General features: G+C 40.7%; 2 protein-coding genes across 5 annotated transcripts in view; both read right to left on the reverse strand.

Moving 5' to 3' along the window:
• The window catches only part of LOC147758243 (uncharacterized), a 32,697-nt gene extending 18,842 nt beyond the window's left edge, over nucleotides 1-13,855 (reverse strand). Inside the window, exon 1 of one of the 2 annotated variants that reach the window (XR_015319260.1) lies at nucleotides 11,693-13,855. Coding sequence is in view for 1 of the 2 variants with exons in the window: in XM_086977628.1 (XP_086833754.1) it covers nucleotides 462-530 (69 nt within the window). In the remaining variant the exon portion in view is untranslated. Of the gene's footprint in view, nucleotides 1-461; nucleotides 745-11,692 lie in introns of those variants that run through there. The other variant, XM_086977628.1, reaches the window with a different exon arrangement.
• Nucleotides 13,856-15,050: 1,195 nt separating this feature from the next.
• On the reverse strand, nucleotides 15,051-22,679 carry LOC147758244 (uncharacterized). 3 transcript variants are annotated; one of them, XM_086977624.1, is made up of 4 exons: nucleotides 22,293-22,679; nucleotides 21,270-21,357; nucleotides 19,436-19,462; nucleotides 15,051-19,296 (listed from the first exon to the last, which is right to left on the reverse strand). In XM_086977624.1, the coding sequence occupies exon 4, from the start codon at nucleotides 18,441-18,443 to the stop codon at nucleotides 17,637-17,639; it is 807 nt and encodes a 268-aa protein (XP_086833750.1). In that variant the 5' UTR covers nucleotides 18,444-19,296; nucleotides 19,436-19,462; nucleotides 21,270-21,357; nucleotides 22,293-22,679; the 3' UTR covers nucleotides 15,051-17,636. The 3 variants fall into 3 exon arrangements, with proteins under 3 accessions (XP_086833750.1, XP_086833749.1, XP_086833748.1); XM_086977623.1 differs by having other exon boundaries at nucleotides 19,436-19,513; XM_086977622.1 differs by lacking the exon at nucleotides 19,436-19,462.
• Nucleotides 22,680-22,692: the final 13 nt, after the last annotated feature.

Raw genomic sequence — 22,692 nt, forward strand, 5'->3', positions numbered from 1 at the left:
AAAATACACAGACAAATCATTAGTCATTCGAAAATAATGCCGTAATTTAACATGATGATATAGAGCTATTTGTCTTTCACAGGGCTATTTTTCACGGAGATACAATATAGTTGTGTAACGGACATTTAGGTACTTTGTAATGTCATTCGAGGGATCAACAATGGATAAATTAATAAATATTTACGTATAAAATTATAATATAACGGCCAAAAGTTAATAGATAAAACTATATCTATATATAAAAAAAAACGTTATAATTTCAACTAATAGGATAGAAGATACTGCAGCAGTGGCAGTGGTAGTTGAAAGGCTCACGAGCTATTTAAGTGGCTTTTTTCAACTAGACAATTCAACTTGTCAGCCAAATAAATTGCGAGCGATCCCGCAACATCGCTAGCCCGTAGACGACGTAGCCGACAAATGACGAGCTCATGAATGAATCATTTTGCCGATCGTCTTACCTCTCTACTCAACGCCTGCTGTCTGTGACGACTTTGTGAAGAATAAGACTGCTCCCGTAAAATGCTCATTTTTGCCCCTTTACGTATTTTTCTAGGTGTTGAAATGTCGAACTGCGTACGTTAGCTGTTTCTCGCATTCTTCCTCGATCCATAGATATGTACATATATGTGTATATATATGTAACAGCTAGAGAGAAGCGTATTCCTCCCGCTGTCTATTAGCTCGAGTCTCTGTATTTTATGGACGCATTTTTTCTGGTCGTTGTAGCCGTAGTTATCCATCCGTCTGAATGAGTCGCTGCAACGAAAGCACGAACAACAGACCTGTGTTTCCTGCGTTGGCTGTGAGCAGGGCTGAACAGAGTTGAGGGCGTCAAAAAAGCGGATACAGGGTAAGGGGGCAACGGGGAGGGGTCACCGCAACGTCGCTTCGTTTACCTTGTTGTATAGGCGATTTTCGAGGCAAACGTTGAGTGCTATTACCATTAACATAGCTACTGAAGGTGGCTCTACGATGACTATTAACACTATAATATTAGCGATTTTAACAAAGCCATCCAAAGAATTATTAGTACTTAACTTTGTAGTAGACGGTAAGTGCGTTATTGTGTTATTTACGGTTGCAAAGCTAAGTGTTTGATCGGTTAAAACACATATGATAGAAACAAAACAAATGCGCTATATATATATAAAATCGTAATGAGCTGTAAATAGGTAGTTCTGGGGGTTGACGTTGGCCTGTCACCTGCCAGTAAAAGGGTTACGTGGTGATGACTGACAAGCTCGCTCTTTATACTACTGCCCGTAATGGGAGCATCCGTCCAGCCAACATAGTGAGAATGACAGGGAAAAATAGGTTATTTCGATTTCTTCGTTACCACTTTCTTGGTTAGATTCATTTGCTAAAAGGAAGGGCATATGCAATAGATAATCGGATTCGACACTGGTAGCTCCGATTATGGCCCTTGAAACGTGGCAAATAGACAGGACGTTCCAAATGAAAACTGATCTTGATTTTTCTCAAGCTACGCCCTGTGCACCTTGCTTACCTGTCCGGCAGAACTTGAAAAGTAAAATCAACGGATTAAAATGTGGCAAGATTTCAACTAGGTATTAAATAAAGTTAATATTCATTCGGATAACGATTGCGACCAGCAGCAAATGTTGCAGCGTGAAAAGCCAATGGCTCTCCTGTTTCGAACTACGATGTCCTTCCGTCCAATGTCGAAAATTTTAAACGATATTACCTACTTTCTCAACGGCCACCTTTCAAAGTCGACTTCGTTCCATGTCGAAATTTTGCCGATTTTACCGCTAATCTAGCTTGCTATAGTAACAGGAAAACATTACCTAATCAGTTGTCTATTAGATCTTTCCGTTTAACTCAGTAATCGTTCAGAAACTTAGTAACAGTACAGAATTCCTCTGTACGGTTTTCTTATGATTTAAAAACATACGCCTTAAGCGTCGGCCGAGCTACAATCAGTGAACAGGTTTATGATCGAATAGGCCAGTCGCGGACCAGAATGGAAGAGAAGTTTAGGTAGAACATGTTAGCAACATTTAATGAACCTCCACAAGGGAACAGAACTGCGGTGGGTTATCGGTTCTGAATAAATAGCTTAAATAAAATAGAAATAAGCTCAGCTTCGAATATCAAATAAGATTCGTGTTTTATCTGAGGAAGTATCTGTCTCTCTTTCATATTTGGCTGCATGGACAGCGTGAAGAGTTCTCGTCGTGAAGAGTTATAAATCATTGTGTAAATAAAAACACCCATATCTCATTTGAAGCAACAGTCCCCGAGGCCATTACGAATTCGCAGCACCCAAATGACTCGTACCTAATGGCTATTTAGCTTGTGCATTCTTCTCTTTCAATATCTATTCGGTAAAATTATCATCTGCCATTATTGATAAGCGACATTAACAATGACTTTTTTTTTTTCGCCACAATCATTTGTTTAGTTTTACTCGAATGTTGGAACTCCGTATTGGAAATGACTGTTTAGTCGAACGTCTGATAACAAACGATTTTCATTATATCTTCTCTGTGTTTTAATCACTCCCAAACAATAATCATATTAGGCAACTACGTTCACCCATGGAAGAGGCACTTGCGCCAAATAGGTAGGTATTGCCATGGAAGGCGTATCACCTAAATTGGACACGCCCAGATGCTATTGACGGCGGGTCGCCATCTTGAAAAATAATGCATCGTTTCGCATAAATACGTGGTCTTGACCAGAATATTCCCACCTTTGGAGATTGTCTTGTATGAAATCGGAATAGACTTTCTTTCTTATCTTCAGCGGGTTTTGCCGCTTAACGATTAGCGTCGCGATATCGACAACTTTTTGATGCCAATAGTATAATATCGATATTGAAAAACTAGTACTTCTAAAGCACCTCGAAATTAACTAGTTTAAATGTACGTTGACGTTGAAGCATGTCAGCTTCAGCGTCTGATTGGCTGTTACTTACTTTCCTGTCAACCTGCCTACTACTGTTACATATATAAATAGAAATAAGACAGATGCGTGTTACTATACAAGCACACACCCTATATCTATTCTATAGTAGTTCAGTGTCTACAGTGACGATGCTCTTGCGGGTGATACTACTCGACGCCAAAAAAAAAACTGATCCGTTTGAATATACGGCGCGCGACTCACGACGGAGGTTTTTGTAACACCGAGGACAGACCTCGAGTCGACGCCTACGACAGTTACTCGCCATATCTTTCAATATAGGACTGTACACGTCTTCATGTATATATAGCGGTATATATGGCTGCATTATTATGCCAGCTGGTAGACGCGACGACATCAGTAAAAATTCGCTATTACTACTGGTATAATTGTTGTGCCTATGCGTGTGTGTGTGATAAAAGTTTCCAAACCGGGCCTGTGCACTTTTGGCGCATTCTTAGGCTTCGCAATGCATTGTCCAGGATAGCTCCAAAATGTGGAAAATAGAAAGAGAGGGCATCTACCTATAACCTAGACAAATAACAATGTTTTGAGGATCTCCCATAACTAAACGTCAGCAGATCTTCTCACTGGTCCGCTTTACTATTTCAAATTTACTTAACTGAATCATTTTGCACATGGTTTGGCGATAAAACACGCAGCCATGGGCTAGTGATGACCACCTCACGGTTTTTGCAAGAGTAATATGTTTATCTGCACAAAGTGACGGATAAAGGGCCGATGTTACAAGGACACGCTTAAAGTCAAATGTTGAAAAAGCATCGTGCTGATCTAAGTATTCACTTTGAGAATCTCTTTCACACATACTATGTAAGTAGTAAGCAATATACTTATCTATTAAACGCTACGCAAGATGAAGCAAATACCAGCATTCGATAACTGTCTGACTTCTGCAAAGCACGGAAGATAACGCCATCGGTAACAGAAGAAAAGAAATCCGGCTAAAATTGGCCACCTATGAAATAGAAAGGAGCGTTATAAACGACGAACGGTGTCGAAACCTCCAGTCGTTGTCTCAACAAAGCGGAATCCCAATTGCTCAGAGCCGGCTACTTCAATTTCCATTAATAATAAATTGTGCATTTACCGTAACGATACGTGAATGATCTGTATCATGTATTAAGGGCAGCTTTCATCTTCAGTTCTATTGTTTTACGAAAACTGCCACAAATTGGTTGTAAATCCCGCCGTATTAAATACAACAGAGCAATAACTCAATAGAAAAAGTCAAAATTTGATTACTTTTCATGTTTCTCTATTGAAGTTGTTTTCCTCCCTATTTTTTTGCGTACTGTTCCACTTTTAAATCCGAATTGACTTAAGGTTAAACGGTTCTAGTTGAATAACAATCTTGAATCAGGATATCGCATGGCTTACTGTACCAGGTTAGTAGGGGCGCGTGTCCACTATGGCGATCACGCGCCCCTACTAATCTGGTACGAGTCAGTTCAAACTCCCTTTTTACTATTATTGTATGTACGCAGAGCTGTATCTATTTCTATTTCGTTCCGACAGACACACAATTCACAGTATATTAACAAAAATATCCATTGAGATAATGAAGCCGAAGCAATTCAACATTATTATTCGGTATTTGTACAGGATACACAGTATATAACGCATACAGTTCCAAGTACGTTCTTTTCAGTGTGTTTTGACACTGTGCTACGCTATAGCACGTCATATCACGTTCAGTATTATGAAGTGGGCTCAAACAAGGTTAGATTGTGTAGTCTATGCGCACTTGGCAACAGCCAAAAAAAGAATATAGCTCCTTTTTCTCTCAGCAGAAGCACCCCGTCCCATTCTCGCCTTCCAGGCTTCTTGAAATATACTACATGCGAATAAGGACGAAGGGCCCGATCAGCCGGCAAGTGGTCGACTGACCGTTTTTGAAATTTCTACTTTGTTGATTTCCGGTAAAGTCGACAATCAAGGACCGCTATTACTAGGTGTTATATCGAGGAACTGGCAAGACAATCGGTGATGCGTTGGGGCCTTTCTGCGTTGGTCATTCGCGCTACGTTGTTGAGGCCAACGTTGTTAACACATGCCTGACAACGACAACACTAATAGCAACAAGTAATGTCAGTGGCGCCATGGCGTAAAATGCACAAAGAGATAATGCGACATCTGTGACGTCTACCCATTATTCGGTACGCTCCGCGATATTAAAGCTCACATCAGGAACTGTTGGCTGGTTCGTCAACATCGTCCGACAACAACATATAGCAACAAATCATGAACTCCACCCTATTTCTGACTGAATAGGGAGCGAACATTCCGCCAAATAAGACCTCTTCGTGGGGCCTACTTTCTGCAGTACAGGACACAACTACTAAACTGGTCAACGGCCAGCAACTCCAAATAGGCTAACAACTATTATTATTATCATTATAGCTTCAAACACTTTTGTCGACATGTTATGTAATACTAACAGTGAACATCATCGACAAATTCCAAGCCGTTCGACACCGTGGGCTTTCAAATCGACAGTTAACTTCAGGTAACATATTCATTAGGTAGTAGCCATTGGTGGAACAATAATGAAGATCATTTCATTATTGGCGGTGATTAAAATCTACACAAAAAAAAAATACCTGTTAGCTGGGTGACCGTCTATCACATCTTTTGTTTTTTTGTTCCCACTTATTTGCGATACTACCACAAAGTTAAAACAAGCAAGTACTACCCGTCCAAACTCGTTCAACTCTGAACTGCTGCATGGCTATCACTGTTGAACTTTTTCAGTCGTCGTATTCAACTGCTGGAAGATCATTTAGCTATGTTTCTTTTTAGATTTGCTTGATCATCTCAAAAGTTCTCCTGTCATGGATCACAAAAGGCTAAATACATAAATACGATCATACATTACAGAGATGTTTTAACGCAGGAAATGCTATGTAAGTAACGAGGCCCAAACTGGTGCCTTATCCCTGCGAAAAATTTGCTGTCCTAGGATTCAGGCCTGCTTTGCTCAACAGCGTTACACTATTTTTTTTTTTATAAGCTTCTTTATAACTATACAAAAATCCTGTTTCGTCTCTAAGAACCACCTAAGATATTGACATCAGTTATGAAGAGCTCATTACTTTCTTGTATAGAATAGGGTGCACGCTGTGTAACACTCCATTTTCGGTTTCTAAAAAAATAACAATCACACGGAATTTGCCGCTTTCAAAGGTTTTGCGGAATACAAATAAGTGCACTGAAACTTCCTTTGTAAATACGTAAACGCTAACGTGGCGTCAGAGACTCAACCACTGGTCGGCATGTAAATGACAAAAGTCGGGCCCTTCATCGATGCTTCTTTAAGCCAGTAGTATTTCCCTACTTCTGTTATGTATGTATTCTGACGGGTTACACACATGCGCAGGTATTTAAATCCTGTACGACTCAAGCCTATAGTATATATATACATGTAACGCCGAAATTCGTCTAAGACAATCAGGTGACAAATATACATTATGGCAGAGATCTATAATCATCCAAAAAGCTCATAAAAGGCGTCCGACTAAACCATCGAAACAACAGAAAGCCTCAATACTCCAGCCGATGATTTCGACATTGGCTTTTCTCGCAACGACACGATTGTCGCAAGCCAACAGCACAAAAAATTGGAAAACTTAATAAGTACTGCCATAGCCAACACCCACAATAAACTTAAAGAATAAAAAAAAAAACTTCAAGGTCTCTAAATACACCTTGTTGCTTGTATTCCTAGTTAGTGACAAAGTCATTGTCGTCGTCAACACACATATTAGCCAATAGTAAAACAGCCGATGTATCGTCTTATCGTTGCTATGTACGTATTTTTCACCACGGCCTGTACAGGTTCTTGTTGCGCTATAGGTGATTTTCGTCACTGCAATGAAAAGAAATACATAGTCGTCGTTTTGAACTTGTCTTTGTATTTTTCCTGACTCCTCTGCTCGTTATCTACCGCTCTTTCGAATGCTAATCTTTGCTGTTTCTAATTGCCCTATGAAGTTTTCTGTATCTTTTGCGTATCTAACGTCATCACCATGGGCAAGCACGTACATGCACGTGCGCTGGCTTTCCCTTCCATCTTGTCGTTTGCTCGACTTTTTCGTCTATAGCGGTCTTCCTCCATATTTAGTTTTCAGCATTCGCCTTCTTGTTTGGGTTACTGACAATCGTACGGTGGTGAACTAATCGTGTAGGGGTAATAACAACAACCACCATGACAGCAGCAGCAGTAGTAGTAGTAGCGATCGAAACCCTTTATTGCCCTGCCTCTCACGTTTAACTTACGTCGAACGCTGCGTATTCGACCGAAGAAAGACCTACTTGTTCTCTGTATATGCATCATACCGCCAACGGCACTGCTGCTCCTGTGGTGGCTACCTGATCAAATGAGACGCTTACTAGACGAGGCGAAGACCCATTAATAGCTCCCCTGTCTCCAGCGATGTAATTGTAGTAAAAGATCTAAATCCGACAAAAGATTCTTCGTTCCACCAGGTTACCGATCTTGGATGTTGCTAGAAATGATGATGAAGAAACGACGACCACCGGTGGTGACTGGCAAACGCGGTCATCGCCATCGTCGTGGTTAACTACAGGCAGCGCATTTAGATCGTCGAACACTACCCGATATTCTCATCCGTGCCTCACACACAATAGACACACGACTATATTCTAGTCTCAGTGGAGTGTCAATGATATGGCTGTAGTTCTTTCTGCTAATGCTTCCGTGTGTAATTAGGCAAACTATGCAACGGGATGGCTCAGTAGATAAGCAGCTGCAGCACATATAACCAGATTCTCGTTTCCATTGCCTTTACTTTTGCAATTTTTTTTTAATTTTACCTTTGTAGCCGCCACTCCATCATACGGCTCGTTCCCAATTCTAGATGAAGTGTGTTTACGTCCAGATTCGAACCTAAACCACCACGTGTCCCTCACACCTTACGCCGCCGTGAGGACAGAGATTCCCTCTACTGCCTAATTGTAAGTAACTCCATGTAGTTTTGTCATGGTTAATGTTCTGAAACGTTTAATTGTGACAAAACTGGTTCAAATGGTGTTTGCATTACGTTTAAAGCTTTAGAGTCAGCAGAGTACGTACATCACTACTGGCTGTAAAAGCGAGCGCGCAATATTTTGAATTTTGAACTAATTTAGAGCGTAGTTTTGCGTTCCTTAACGAATGGTTAACGTTTACCTATAATAGTCGTCACATAGTAGCGCGATAGACTGAAATTATGTATTGCCGTAGCAATGAATGGTACACCCACTTTACAGCGCACCAGAATGTGAATATTATGGAAAAGTGCAAGAAAAATGTTTGTTAATTTTCGAGTTGTACTTCAGTTGTAGCAGAAGAAATCACTCTAGTTACACCCCTATCGGGTGTATAGCTAGACGGAAACTATATGTGTATTTGTAACTGTGCATCTATATGTTTATGTTTCATCTAACCATTTCTGGTTGAAAGGAGACGCAGCCAAAAAATTTTTTACGGAGTTTTTTTTAATAATAATTGCATTTGATCGCTCCCAGTGAAGAAGTGCGCTTCCTTTGGCCGCAAATACCCGACTCGGGAAATGCACTGTTAGCACCTTAACCGCTATAAACGTAATGTCTTGCATAGCTAGTGTCGGAAATATTAATGGGTACGAGCTCCTGCTCGACGTGGCCCCCCGCAGCTGACCAACAAAAATGTTCTAGAGGTGCTCACACTTTGACACCGTCTATCTTTGTTATGCCTACTTCACACCTTGTCGTTTCCAAAGTATAAGTTTTTTATCGTTGTTATCATCACTGAGTCTCTATTTTCTTCGCAGGTCATCACTATGGGCTGGGTTCTTGCCAAGCGCTTCCTGCGAGTTTTCAATATTTCCAGTGCAGCTTCTGGGACGTTTCTGTCACTACAACTAGCCGATATTATCTCTCTCTCCGGTATAAACGATTCGTTTATATATAGGAATATTAGGACTGCTGTTTCTACTACATGTGTGGTATGGCAAAAAAACGTTCCTCACGGGAGAAAGGAAGAAGGTTTTATTTGCTGTTACTGCCGTTGCAATACCAATAACATGTACCATTTTGACTAATATGACACATAGATACGCGTCTCACTGGCCGAACGGTCACTCGACCTACTATGATAGTTGGTGCCTCCTACGGCAGTTATTCTTATTAAAAGCTCGATAGGTTGTTCCTCATGCAAGCGGAGTAGCAATCAGCTGTTGTCCTTCAGCGAAATAGGCATACACGAGCACAGTTACATTGCTGCCGCTGATAATAATCTTAAAAGGACGTGAATAAATTTCCACAAATCGAAAAGAGCTGGACATCGTAATCAGTTTGACTAGACAGCTTGCAGCTCAATGACTGAATCAGCTTGAGTACTTCATTTGAAGTCCAAGGGCTCTAAACGTCCTTGTTGCTTACTGTTACCACTATGACAAACTGCTAAGAATTTACGTTCCAATTGAGTACGGAACTAGCTGCCTCGTTTAATTACGTAGTTCTATAGTAGTCGTCGATGCCTAGTTGTAAATTATATGATAAAATAAAGTGGCTTAGTGTATGGAAACTCTTTTAGCTTCCAACGCAGACTTTATTTGTATATCTAGCTCGTTACTATGACCTTAGTTATGCAGTTTTCTATCTAAAACGTACGACAAATATTTTTCTAATCAAAGTGAGATCCTGTTCATTAATGGGTCAGTGCAAATGTAAGCATAATAAAAATGTAATTTTGGAAAAAAATAACACAAAATAACATTGTCGTCTGACTGTTCCGATACCTACTGAGTGATAGCATCCGACAATAGTGACAAAAAGTTATATTTGCGTTTGCAAGATAAGCGTAGAGGTATCCACAAAATGTAAATGACATTTACGTTATCTAAAAAATATGCATAGTAATAATATTAATTTGTCTATTACTAATCATATCAATCAAAATGGAGAAAGCCAGCCATTACTAGCTGAAACCACACTATACATTTATTATACGTATCCAATCATGAAAGTTTTATCTAATAAGTTTATTTATTTATATATTAAAGCCAACATGAACTACGGTAAAAGATCGAGAAGAAGATATGCTTATCCCACGTGATTAGGCCTCTGTGTGTTGAGGCGCCAATTTTTTCAGGCAATAACTGTATATATCTAACTGAGGACTATTTGAGAGCACGATTTTTATCTACAGTTACAGTTCGCGGGTCCTATGAAGCTTTATTTCAATTAAATATCCTGAACGTCTTGCCGAGAGACAACTGACGACATTCAGGCGCTAGCTTAGCGAGTATCATAAGGAAGCTTCTCATAAGAGAGTATCTCTAGACCAAGGGAGAACTGAGACGAAGTATCGGAGGGTACCCATTGAAAGGTTGCGTAGCTACGAGGCCAAGTGCGCATACCTCACAGTCTGTGTACTAGTTTCTAAAGAGACTTTACAGCCGCGAGTTGTTGTATATTTTCCCAAATTAGATACTTTATTTAGAGATCGTAATTTATAAAAATGCGATTTAATCCAGGTACACTATCATAGCAATCTAGCCAAATTCGTAATCGCTACACAATATTAGATACCTTGTAATTTTGTCAGTCAATAACAACGACAACCGTAACAATCTGTCAAGTTTCTGGTGACTAGCTGGCCATGTATGCTAATGCTAAGTACGTTCTGTTGCAATGTCTTTTTAGTTTATTCCAACGACCACACATAACAACAACAAACAGGACTAATAATGGCGTTTCTCTATTGCGGTGCCAAGTTTCGACTGACTGTCACTAGAGGGCATCAGCATATGCAACATGATTGTTTATTCAAGCACTGTAAATAAAGCGTAACCCTGTTGTAGTAGCAGAACAATGACTATAGCATTAGATATATTAAAGAAATGCTACGATTCATCATATATTTATTGGCTGTTCCTGTGGCTCAGTTCGGACGATTTGGGTATGACGGCGCTAATAATTGAAAAGGTCAACTTCTGAAGGATGCATCCATACTAGTAGTAATAGCCTACACAATCGAAACGCAGAAGTGACAATGCGACACGAACTTTCTTTGACATATCAGCTGCAACTGCTCTCAATTCTGATTGAAACAATTAGTTCAACATTGTCCACCGTAGGTTTTATGCATCAATGAATTAGCATATACTATACTATAATTATTACTGTTACAAATAGAAGAACAGAAGCAATCTAGTTCACAATACAGAATCTGGTCAACGAAACGGGTCCGGTGTGGAACGATGTTCCCATTACAATATAGATGTATATGTACGTAATTATTAGACGTATCTTAACTGCGCCAGACAATACGAGATAAGACGTTACGGGTACGTAAAATAATCTCTCTAAAAAAATAATAATCTAAATAATGCAAGTCTTAACGAGCTGTCGGTGCAGTTAGTACTGGCCATGCCTATCCATTAACTGATAATATAGCACCCTTAGTAAGCCCGACGCTGCAATATGTCGTGCTGAATGTACACTATAGGCGTACCTCATCCTTTTTTTTCGGTTTCTCTATTTCCCGATGAAACTGAACAAATCGTAACAAGAAGTATATAGCGCTGGGGAGCTCAAGCGTCGGGCAGGTGGTATATGGATCGAAAAAAAAAAAAAGCTGCTTTTTACAACTGCGTGAAATGCTGTGAAAAAAGGAAAACAGTTTTCAGTGTAAGCAGAATTTTATAGATCCACTGTTCGGAATAAGCAACTGAATTCCCGACAACTATGTACTTACCCGGACTGCGAGATAAGATCACTCCTAAATAGTCAACAAAGCCTAATAGGCCCTCACTCCATTGACCAATAATAAATATTGAATCAAAGTAAGGTTTTGACCGGAGAAAGCAAATATTTTGCCCTGAGGATTGCTGCACAAACAGGTCATCTGATATCCAATGTTGTGATTCTGAACAGGTACAGTTCGGACCTGTGCAAATTTTCAGCACACCAACTACACCAGCTCTTTTATCTCGTTAATTACACGGTACACAAAGAAAGCATAATAAAAAAAGCGTTTATAAATAAACAAGCACCATTATCATCATGTCAATAACACTTTTACCCATCCGTATGAAAATACAGGAATGAACATCTAGAAGTCGTCGCTGGCGGTCAGCGATCAGAGTCGTTCGACTCGAACTTCGACGACGACGACGACGACGACGACGGTGACGCCCACATAAGAACTGCTATTAACTAGTGCTACGCCTTTTACTACCAATATGCGTTGTGAGTGGTAGATTATTAATCAAATATAGTGTTGCTATGATTATGTAAGGCCCTGTAAAATCGGCCAGACCCTTCGATAATCAGATGGATCTCTGTCGTGCTATTGTATCTCTGATTGCGACAATAGCCGCCGCCGCAGCAGCAGCAGCATTTCGGATAGATCAAAGATAGCAACAGTGATGATGATAATGACGCACAAACGTCTTTTCAACGTTTTTCATTCTCTTCGTTGCTCGCGTACGGTCGTGCAGTTCACTCTGTGCTTGTCGCTGTCGTCACTCTCTTTACTCGTATTGTGTAACGGGTGGCTTCTTGTGCTTTTAAACAAGCATACAGTCGCTGTCGGTGCCGCTGACTTTGTCGTTCGGGCGGATCATGAACGTACGTACGTTAGACAGCAGCGCTATTAGCAATTACAAACGGTAACGGCGGCAGCTTTGATGCACGCACAGGTTCTCTCCGTGTGCAGTGACGTTAACGCTTAGTGATAATTCGACGGTGGGACGATGCTGATTGTCCGCCCAATTTCATGCACTGAACGAACAGAGCCCACACATTTGGGCTTGCACTACAACCGTCGCTACTGGCCAGACTATCATTGCGTTCTCTCTGATAGATTGGCCCATACATGTTCTCGGTGCTCTCCTTCTGCTTACATCACGTAAAGCTCTGACTGTACCGTACGGCGGCATTCGATACGACAGGCTAGAAGAAGACAACGACGATAACGAAGAAGAAAACAAATGCAAAAGGCACGCACGCCGAGACATACAAACGGCGAGAGATAGCAAGAAGGCGGAAGGACAGCGAAACTTTTGTTGCGTGGCGTCGCTGCTATTTCGGCCTGATACGTTTAGTATCAACCAGACAAACGAGCTTCAAACTTGAACTTGACTATCTAGAAGAGTAACTACGAAGATGGTTATGATTACGACACCAGCAGTAACTGTATGTACATGTACGGATATCGAGAAGTTCACGATGTCAATACCGAACAGGATGATAACGACGACAACGAAGCGAAGAGCGGGCAGTGAGACGATTTCTCTTCCGAAGGAAATGGTGGAAACCTAGTGTTGCTAAGGTTTGGCACAAGGCCAGTAGCATCAGGGGGAGCAAAGCGATGACACTTCTTTGGACGAGATATTGATCCACTAGTTCAATCCGGAGACCTAATGGTGTCACGTCCGTTATGTGTAGCAACCAAATGATAATGTGCGCATATCACAAAGGACAACAGCAGCAATAATAAGCTTGAGCTACCGTGTGTTCCATTAACTCACTGAAGTCCACACAATACAGTATTTGGTAACGTGCAGCATTTGCGGCTGTACGATCCCTTGTTTCATGCAGGAGGCTCCGGTGAGCATTTTCCGCCATTCACCGAGCAGCGAACAGCTACGGTTACAGTTGTATAGTGCTGCTTTTCCATGTCTGTACGGTCTCAGTAGTCAGGGTTGCGTACACTCTCCGTTGATATATAGCTTAATACACAGCCTCTTCGAGTCACTTTTTCTACACGTTGATGCTATGGGACGACGATAAGTGTCAATGCCGGGTGCCACTTTACTCCACCGCTTAACATCAGCCGTGGAGGATCGTGTAGCATAGCACGAAATAGAGCGCTGTCAGTTGCCCGTATCCGGTGGGCTCGTCAGCGTCAACGCCATCACCGTGAACGTTGCCGTAATTCACCCATGAACTACCACCACCGCCGCCGCCGCCGCCGCCGCCGCCGCCGCCGTCAATCGCATCAAAAGTGGAGAAAATCGCAAAGGGGAGAGGGCGTCCAGCGGAGAGAGAAAGCGAGAGCTCTAACCGAGTGTGCTGGAAGCGTCACAACACCTCGCTATGTACCAGTCACCATAGACATGCCATTATCGATATGATTTTTATTATAGCAATAATAGTAGCTCTGGCCCCCGTGTTGGTCGGTAGATTTCGCTACGGTAGACTTCCGTGGCGAACGAGAAGCTCCGCGGCCGTGATACTGATGTTAAAGAGAAGACTACTAAAGCAGCTGGAGGGAGAACCTTTGGACAGCCTCTTAATAATTACAGTAGCCGCAACACCAGAAGCAGCCGACGACGATAACAGTTCAGCTGATGGGCGGTGCTTGCTTATTCCTGCGCCGTTATCGAAGACCCCGACGTCCCCGTGTTGGAGCTAAAGTCAATGTGCCTTTACTATAGTTACTATGAAAAAGTGAGTTGGTAGAAGTATCGTGCCGAAGCAGATCTGTGAGGCGTATGTCAAAAGCCTATTGTTATAACAGATGATTTCAATGTGTTGAATCAATCAATATAATACAACAAAAAGAACATCGTAACAACGTAATACCATCTTTTTGGGATAATTCATATTCGAGCGTGAAGGACACCTCTAGTTATCTCTATGTGCCTTAAGAACAGTCAACGGTATTATAAAGACGAACTATGCCTCTTCGTGATGGAACCTATCCGATAAGCTGATTGGGGTCTGATCGTCACCCTGTATTACGTTGCAGGGAGATTTAGGCTGCACTTTTGGCTAATGGGCCTCAGAGCTTACAATCTGGCTGCAGTCGATATTGTTTGATGCAGGTTGCTATGGGCTTGTTCACAGACGAAATGGGACGGTTTAGTGAAGTAGGTCCAAACAGGCATTGAAATGAAATGATTTCGTCAAACTTTAAACAGTTATTTTACAGCAGCATGAGTTATTGACCTTCGACAAATTCTATTATTTTCTATGATTTCTATAGATTCAAGCACAAAGTCACTGGTCTACGTATAACTTTATTATTACCGTTTTTCTATATATACCGCATTACCGTTATTCGCACTTGCGGAAAACGACTTCACTGTTGTAGTCAGATCAGCTGGCATTAGTGGAACCTTGTATCGATGGAAGTTTGGCCAAAGAAACAAAATTGCGGGACGTCAGTGGCCAAGTTAGCTACGAAATTTATCGAGACTTGAGTAAAATATAGAGCTGGACATCTCTAGTAACCATTTTTATTAATCGGACATAAAATTATTGCCCGTCTGTTTTGTTATACCGTGTATCTTCGTACTGATCCATTTTGGTTTAAATGTGTATAAAGAATTTTAATATAATAACCCACTCTTTAAAATTTCAACAGTTGATCTCAATATTATTGTTATTATCGTGCCATGTTAATATTCACATTTTATTTGAAATAACTGCTTAGGGAAAACGGCTCGCTGTTATATTACCCATTCGTCGCCAGTAAATGGGTCGTCCTATTTGAAATCAGTAGTTTTTCTAAAAAATTTCGCGACACATCAACTTCAACGAACAGAAAATACACAGATATTTCAGACCATAAGGGATTTCTGGGCTTCTTTCTTTAATAACAGATGTAATACTCCAAGTGCCTACGACTTTAGCAGAAGTACTTATCGTATATACAGTTAAGTTCTTTCTAATTGAACGACGTGGCGCACCCCGCACGGGTGACGTTGCAGTTTCATAGCCTTCTGAGAATAGTAATGCACTGCTTTATAGGAAGAGGACCGGTAAAAACAGACTAAGTGTATATAATAGTTCGTTTGCATACACAATGATTTCGTAAGTACAGCAAAGGAAATACCATATTAACGAACAACGAGTTTTCTACATAACGACAAGGCAACGCCCTAGTCTTCAATCGCTACGTTCTAACGCGGCGCTAATCGGTGCCGTTGTGTGAAACAGAGCGCGTAAACCGAAACGCCCTAGTCAGGTTAAGGTCCAACATCGCTCATCAGTGGCATGCAATGTTAGTCAAATGGGACTGCCAATAGGAAATTTACCATGTGACATAGTAGTTACCACGATCATTTGTGCTAATGTTTAACTAAACGTATTAAAGAGCTGCAAGTTACATACTGCATTTGAATGTTTGTTGTTTTAAAATATTTAGTGCGTTGATGTTTCATATTTATATTTTTATTAATTTTCGTTGTTTTATATTTAGGCACCTTCTCACGTTGGTCCTTCTTCGCTATTGTTCCTGTTACGTTACGTGTTTTGTCTCTACCACTATTACACTGTTTCTCTTCGTCAACAGTTGCTATAATACTTTCATATTGCTATTTCTATATCGTCTTGTTTATTTCATTGTATAGCTTCAGTAACAACGATTGCTTTAGTCTTTGACTTCATTCTATCGGTTTGCAGTTTAACGTGCGGTTCCATTTAGCGAACGCAGTTGTTGACCGCATCAAGATGTGCGTCTGCCGCACGTAAGTCCACGGTACGTAGGCACCGTACCTCACTACCTACTTTTCCTATCGACAGATAGCCTCGGTTCGAGAAGCTGTAACGCCATCCTTTCGCAGCTGCGAACTTTTATTGATCTTAGCTCTTTTTTAAATCTAGTGTTCTTATTAAATCTGATTTACGGCAAGGATTAGGCCGTGAGCGACCTATACGTTGTTTATGTCGTTGGGGAACGAGGACAAACACGCATCAAAGCATCATTCAGTGGCGATGATAATTTTAGAAAGAGCTCTACTATAGTATAGGCGACAAGCCTATACTATAGTAGAGGATTTCTGGCTGGGGACCTCTAAACAATTGTCAAAACTTTTATGTATCTTTATTTCTACACCGAACATGGCACGTCTGTGTCAAGCCAGAAACGAACAAAACGGAACTGGGTGATTTTGCGTAGATTCAGCATGGGTCATTCAGCCCACTAAATTTCGATCAAATAAAAAGGCAAATTTGGAGACCTTAATAATGACAAGAACCAGCCCTTCCGACTGAATTATCCGCACACACACAGGATAATTTTCGAGAATTCCGTTGGGAAATTTTTCTGTAATAATACTGTTGATAGTGAGGTAATGTATATACGTTACAATTTCGTAGGCTTGCCAGTCTTCAATGGCTATTTAACGCGGGAATCGGACGTATTTGGTAAGCGCCAAGACGACTCGCTATCGCTAGTTGGTCACACGGGATAGACACCAGCTTCATTTAGCAATCAATAAAAACCCTGCAAATACACCACATTGAAGCCGTAAGCAGTAGCGACATGGCTACGCTCGAAATCGAGACATGAAAAAAGCTATTCAATATTTGTACTACCGTGTAAGCACTTGCATGTTTCGACCTATCAAGCGACCTTCGTGGTGCGTTTATTTGATGCCACAACTATGGACCGATATAAGCTAAAAGACCTTCTTGATAGGACCTTTTTGACACAGGACCGAGACTAAGAAATTTGCTTGAAGCAGCTATTTCAAGCAAGAACAAACAATGAAAATTTGTTGCCATGTGCAAGCCAGGAACCGGTCCAATCGTGACCTTTCGTAAAAAGCCCAAGGTTGCCAAATGTATCTTTAGAAACCATTTGTATACTTCATCTGACAACAAAAACCGAATCCAGAGGATGTAGGTTTTGTTGTGAACGAATTCTACATCGCCATCAAGGCGGACAGCGTCGTTACCCAGAATGCTCATAGATTTTGTAAAGAGTTTCTGGGATGGAGACCAGAACGGGTTGGACGAGGCAGAAGAGGTAACCGTCGAATCACTAGACACATCATCGGCTCTTCACCATTTGACGGTAGAAAATTCTGCGAGAGGTCTTCTCTATTAGGGTACCTATCCGACGAGTGTACAATGTCCTCAAATCGTCCCTCTAATGGCAAAGGCACAAGGTCTATAGGCGACTGCTCTCCTGCGAGTGTAGTGTTACCAACATCAGACTCCGACTGGGACTCATCCTCTACAGTTTCACCATCGGATCCATATTGATGGGTATGTAAAAACCTCCAGCTTGGCGTCTCATTGTCGCGGGTTTGTCTGTAAAACCTGACATCACCGAGTATAGAATCGCCTTGGGTCCACTCTTGCTCTCGATGTTCTGGGCTGTGTATAGCGTCGTCCAACTCATGAACAGACTCCGCTCTGCCGTCGTCCCCATTAAGACCAACAACAGAATCTGCACCCATGTTCAAGCTCCAATTAAGCAAGTCAGCGATAACCGTCTCAACGGCTTGTTGATTTCTGCTCTCTTCTGACGGCTCATTTCGACCGCACTGTTGTTGATCAGCTTCCGGGCTTTCAATCCTATTAGAACGTCTCAGTTCAGCGGTCTCTGTGTCGAAGCCTTCGTAGTCACCGATATCCAGATCAAGCTCGAAGTGATCAAATGGGTTAATGAGAGCGCTTCCTGTCGAATTGCTACTGTCACCATCAGGAAATCTTGGACTCTCTGCTCCATTAAAATTGAACGGATCACGCAAGTCATTTTCCATCATCAAAAGGGGCACGTTGCGTATTATTTTGTCTGAAATGATTCATGGGAACTACTGAGTGACAACAGCACCCCATGACCACACCATGGCTTAAATGAAGCTGAATACCCTCCCTCGCCGAAATCGCTCCTCTCACTGGGGTCACGAAAATCTGTCTGCACTGGCGGAGTCTTTTGACAATGAGGGTCTAGGTGGCATAATCTGCTTCCTTGTTATCGCTTCATGATTCAACTAAGAGATTCGCTGAATGAAATTGCGAGACTTCAGAAGTAGTCGGTAGCTGAACGGGACGCGCGATGTGTGAAGGTTCTCGTAACTGCGATAGCTTACTTAGTCCGCCATTTGTGAAAAAGAATCCTCCACATATTAATCAGCGACAACGCCTTGTATTATAAAATAGCTCTTTATAAAAAAAAATTATTGAGCTTACGATAGGAAGATGTTGGAACAAAATTTAGATGACTTTAAATTGTCTTTGAAATTCGTGTGATCGTGCAATGATGGCGTATTTGCCTTTTAAAGTTAAACAATCACCGTGATCTCATTTTGTGCCAGTGGAAACTATCTGTCCAATACAGTGCTTAACTGCACTAGTGGATGTAAAAAACTCGGCTTCACGAAATAAACTCGCTATCTCTATTTATTTTACAATGCTCATCATAGAGAAAGCGTTTGGCGCTAAGATACTAGCTCGGTGAAAACGCTAAGGAGGGCTTGAAGTCGCGCAGTTGATATTTTAATGCGGTTATCGATTTAACGCTTATGAAGCATGGCGTCAAGGACGTTATCATCAAGAACATTGGTAGACGGTAGAGCATTTGAAGCTTGAAAAACAACTGTATGGGTGCTCGGTCAGCTGAAATAAGAAGGTTCGTAACTTGTTTCTGTTATTCAGGGCACGTTTCAGCTATGAGATACGAGTAAAAGTTTCATTTGTATAGTAGAAAAGAGAATAAGCTTCCTGAAAAATATTATATTCAAGTCTTTTTACTAACCTTGGCAACATCTCCGTTCCGCACGATCTTCGAACAGATTTAGATAAACACAAACTTTTGCTTTTCCTCAAAAATTCACTTTGGAAAGCCATTCCAAACAATTGAAAAAATAGCTTTTAGATCGGCCATTTTCTATCAGTTAACAAATTTCATTGCATTGTTACAGATTCTATGACATTATTTATTACAATAAAATACTCAATTCTGCAATGATAATGCTAAACGTATTTTATGTATGTGTTTTTTGAACGTTATTTTTATAAAAGGAATTTAGAGATAAATATTCTATAAGGAATTATGAATGTTTCAGGCTATTTGCGCAAACGTATTCTTTCTATATGAGCAAAACAAACTAAACCCACAGTGGAAAAATGGTTTTAATTGTTTCGTTAGTTTTATCAATTCAGCAACTGATTAGATAGAAGAAAAAGCTAAAAGTGAAATAATAATTCGTTATCTATAATAATATTTTAGATGGCCGCACACATATTTACATCATTTTATCTATGGCACGGTCGATATATTCATTGATGCTAGCTTTAGATAGCTATTTCATTAAATGTGATGATCACAACAATGCTAATATATAATTATCATGGAGATGGTATTGATATCAGAAGTAAGGCTGATTCAGTTGACAAAGCGATGGGATATCGTAGCAGGCTGCATTGTCCTCCAAGAGCGTCTGTACCTTTATCCAACAACAGCAGATGTTTTTGTGTGTAATAAAAATACGAGAACATAACATTATTAGGACTTATTGTTTCTGAAGCCTCTGGGTGTTCGATGGCGAGGATGCTCGCAGAAAAATACTTCGACCGAGAGAAAGATGCGGGAGTTTTCCAAACAAAAATTCGAGAAACTCGTATATAAGTAATTGCACGGTTCGTTGGTTTCTTTTGCGAGATTTCACGCCGACCTGTTCTCTTCTATGAACAAATCATTTTCGCTATTGCTACAAAGAGGACTCTGCTAGATGCTGTTGCGGCGTAGAGTACGTGTTATTTAACGGCAACCGAAAGCTACTGCCAACTGATGACGGGATGGCTTTTTTTTTGGGGATTTATCAGTCTTATTAATCGATTGAATTATCATTACAAAATCAGTGTTTGGTGATGGCGTTAATTATGGGAAATGAATAACTGCTTAGCTGTGTGGGAACGGGATGAGTACAGATGAAATCCGTCAGAAAGTGATATATAACATCGAAATCCACTTTGCAGGCTGGACTCTTGTTGATCAGTTCATAGAGATCAAACTAAAGGATTCTGTTAAGTGAAGCATCATTCGGTCACATCGGTGCCTTTGAGGACAGGGTATGAAGTTTATCGAGATGATGCTTCGATATGGCAGTTTTGGTGCACTGTACTGTTTCTCCTCAGAAAGAAACAGCCTGAGTCCGTCGATGAAGCCGATCCTTTATTTACGCCTGAACAAGCAGGCTTCGGAGCGAGGCCGTGATGATGACCATTTATATTTCACGCATTTTAGGGCTAGGCGTTACGATTTTGATTTGTTCTGACGTATATAATGTGAGTGATGTACATTTCTACGTGATTTGGTACTGTTATCCGTTCGAGTTGTCACAGTCGGAACCCAACGATTGCAATCTGTTCGATAGAAGTGGCCGCTTGAGACTTCATAAAAAGAAACAAAGAACGGTTTGCTAAAATAGCTCTAATCATTCTTCGTTGCATGTGACTTTCCGTACCACCTATCCTGTTGGGTGGCAGAAGAGTCATTGGGTGGAAGATCCTTTAACCGCCCTATATTTGTCAAGTACCTTAATCATTAGTAGTTCGCAAGTTATGAATGACATACGTTTCAAAATTACCTTTCTAATTTCAATCCAACTCATGCTTTGTAATGGCTATTTTTAGGTAGGTCGCTTTAAGTTTAGCCAATTCCGCAACGGACCGATGCTGTAAAATGCAAGATAACATTATTATTCTATCTCACCCTTATTTTTTAACAAAAAAAAGACACAAATAGTACGGCTGGAAGGATCAGTCTCGCTGGATTTATACAATCTTAAATATTAAGGTAATACGGCAAAGTTCTAATGTTGCTATGTAGTGTGAGCTACGTCGAGTAAACGAATCAGATGGTGATAAGAAATTAACAAATACTATAGGATTTCGGAAATTGGCACATATGGCGTACACGAACAAAGTTCGAGCTTGAAAGGCCGTATCCACAATGCTATTTGCTGCGTGTTTTTATCGGATTCAATCGACCGCACTATTCTCGTACGCGAGTAAGATTGCATCACAGTGGGAACAACACAACTATATCTATATATTTCTACTGTAGCCTTCATTCAATACTGGAGACTATGTAATTAAGCATGGCGAACTTGGTGAGCTGGATCATCTGATGCAACGTCCGCATACGACTTCAAACATTTCGTCGCCGACCAACTAACCCATTTATCTATCGATAACTTGAGATTGATTGTATATGGTGCTCGGTCTCGTTCATCTGAACTCATTTTCACGAGTTAATTTTTGCAGTTACCTATAGTAACAGTTCGAACGGGTTTGTAAACTTCATTGAAAATAATGGGCTATCACAGAGCAGGATACAATCAAACTTAGATTATTTCTTTTGTGTACTTCGGTAAAGGAAATGATCTGCTCCGATACCTCCCGATATTTGCAAAATAAGTTGAAGCAAGCTTGTCGAAAATTGTGCCGCATTGTTTCAGCTATTGTGTTTCAGAAAATTGTTAAAAAAAAAAACTCGTAATCGTAGGAGATTAGCTAATTAATTGTTTGTTCTTTTCAACTAAACTTGAAACCCAAAAAGTTGGTAAACACTAGATTGCAGTTAGACGTTACTGTTCGGTAAAACTTACGTATTCACGTGCATTCTTGTACAGCATATGACTAACTTGTTCGCATCTATGCTATTCTCGAAAAAAAAAACAAGCGCACTTTAGTTCTATTGACGCCAACTAAAACATTGATTTCGCTTCTACATTGAAAATCGATATTTTTTATGGTTAATCCCACAAACACCAATGCATTCGGCCACACGATACATATATCTGACTACGATTATAGTACTAGCATTTACTGTTTATTCACTGTGATCAACAATTCTTAATTATTCTTCTATTCGGTTTTCAAAAACGTCTTCTTCTTTACCCAGCCCTCGATAGTTCAATCCGTGTCTCGACATTTCGCGTCTCAGAGTTCCGTCGATTAACGCTCGCCGTGTCTTATTCCTCGGACGAGGCTTTGCAGGGTGAACGA

Source organism: Varroa destructor, unplaced genomic scaffold (genome assembly GCF_002443255.2).
Source record: "Varroa destructor unplaced genomic scaffold, Vdes_3.0 BEIS01000001.1, whole genome shotgun sequence".
Classification (NCBI taxonomy): domain Eukaryota; kingdom Metazoa; phylum Arthropoda; class Arachnida; order Mesostigmata; family Varroidae; genus Varroa; species Varroa destructor.

Coding starts and splice junctions, on each gene's coding strand:
- LOC147758244 (XM_086977622.1), bottom strand. CDS start 18,443: ATGATGGAAAATGACTTGCGTGATCCGTTCAATTTTAATGGAGCAGAG.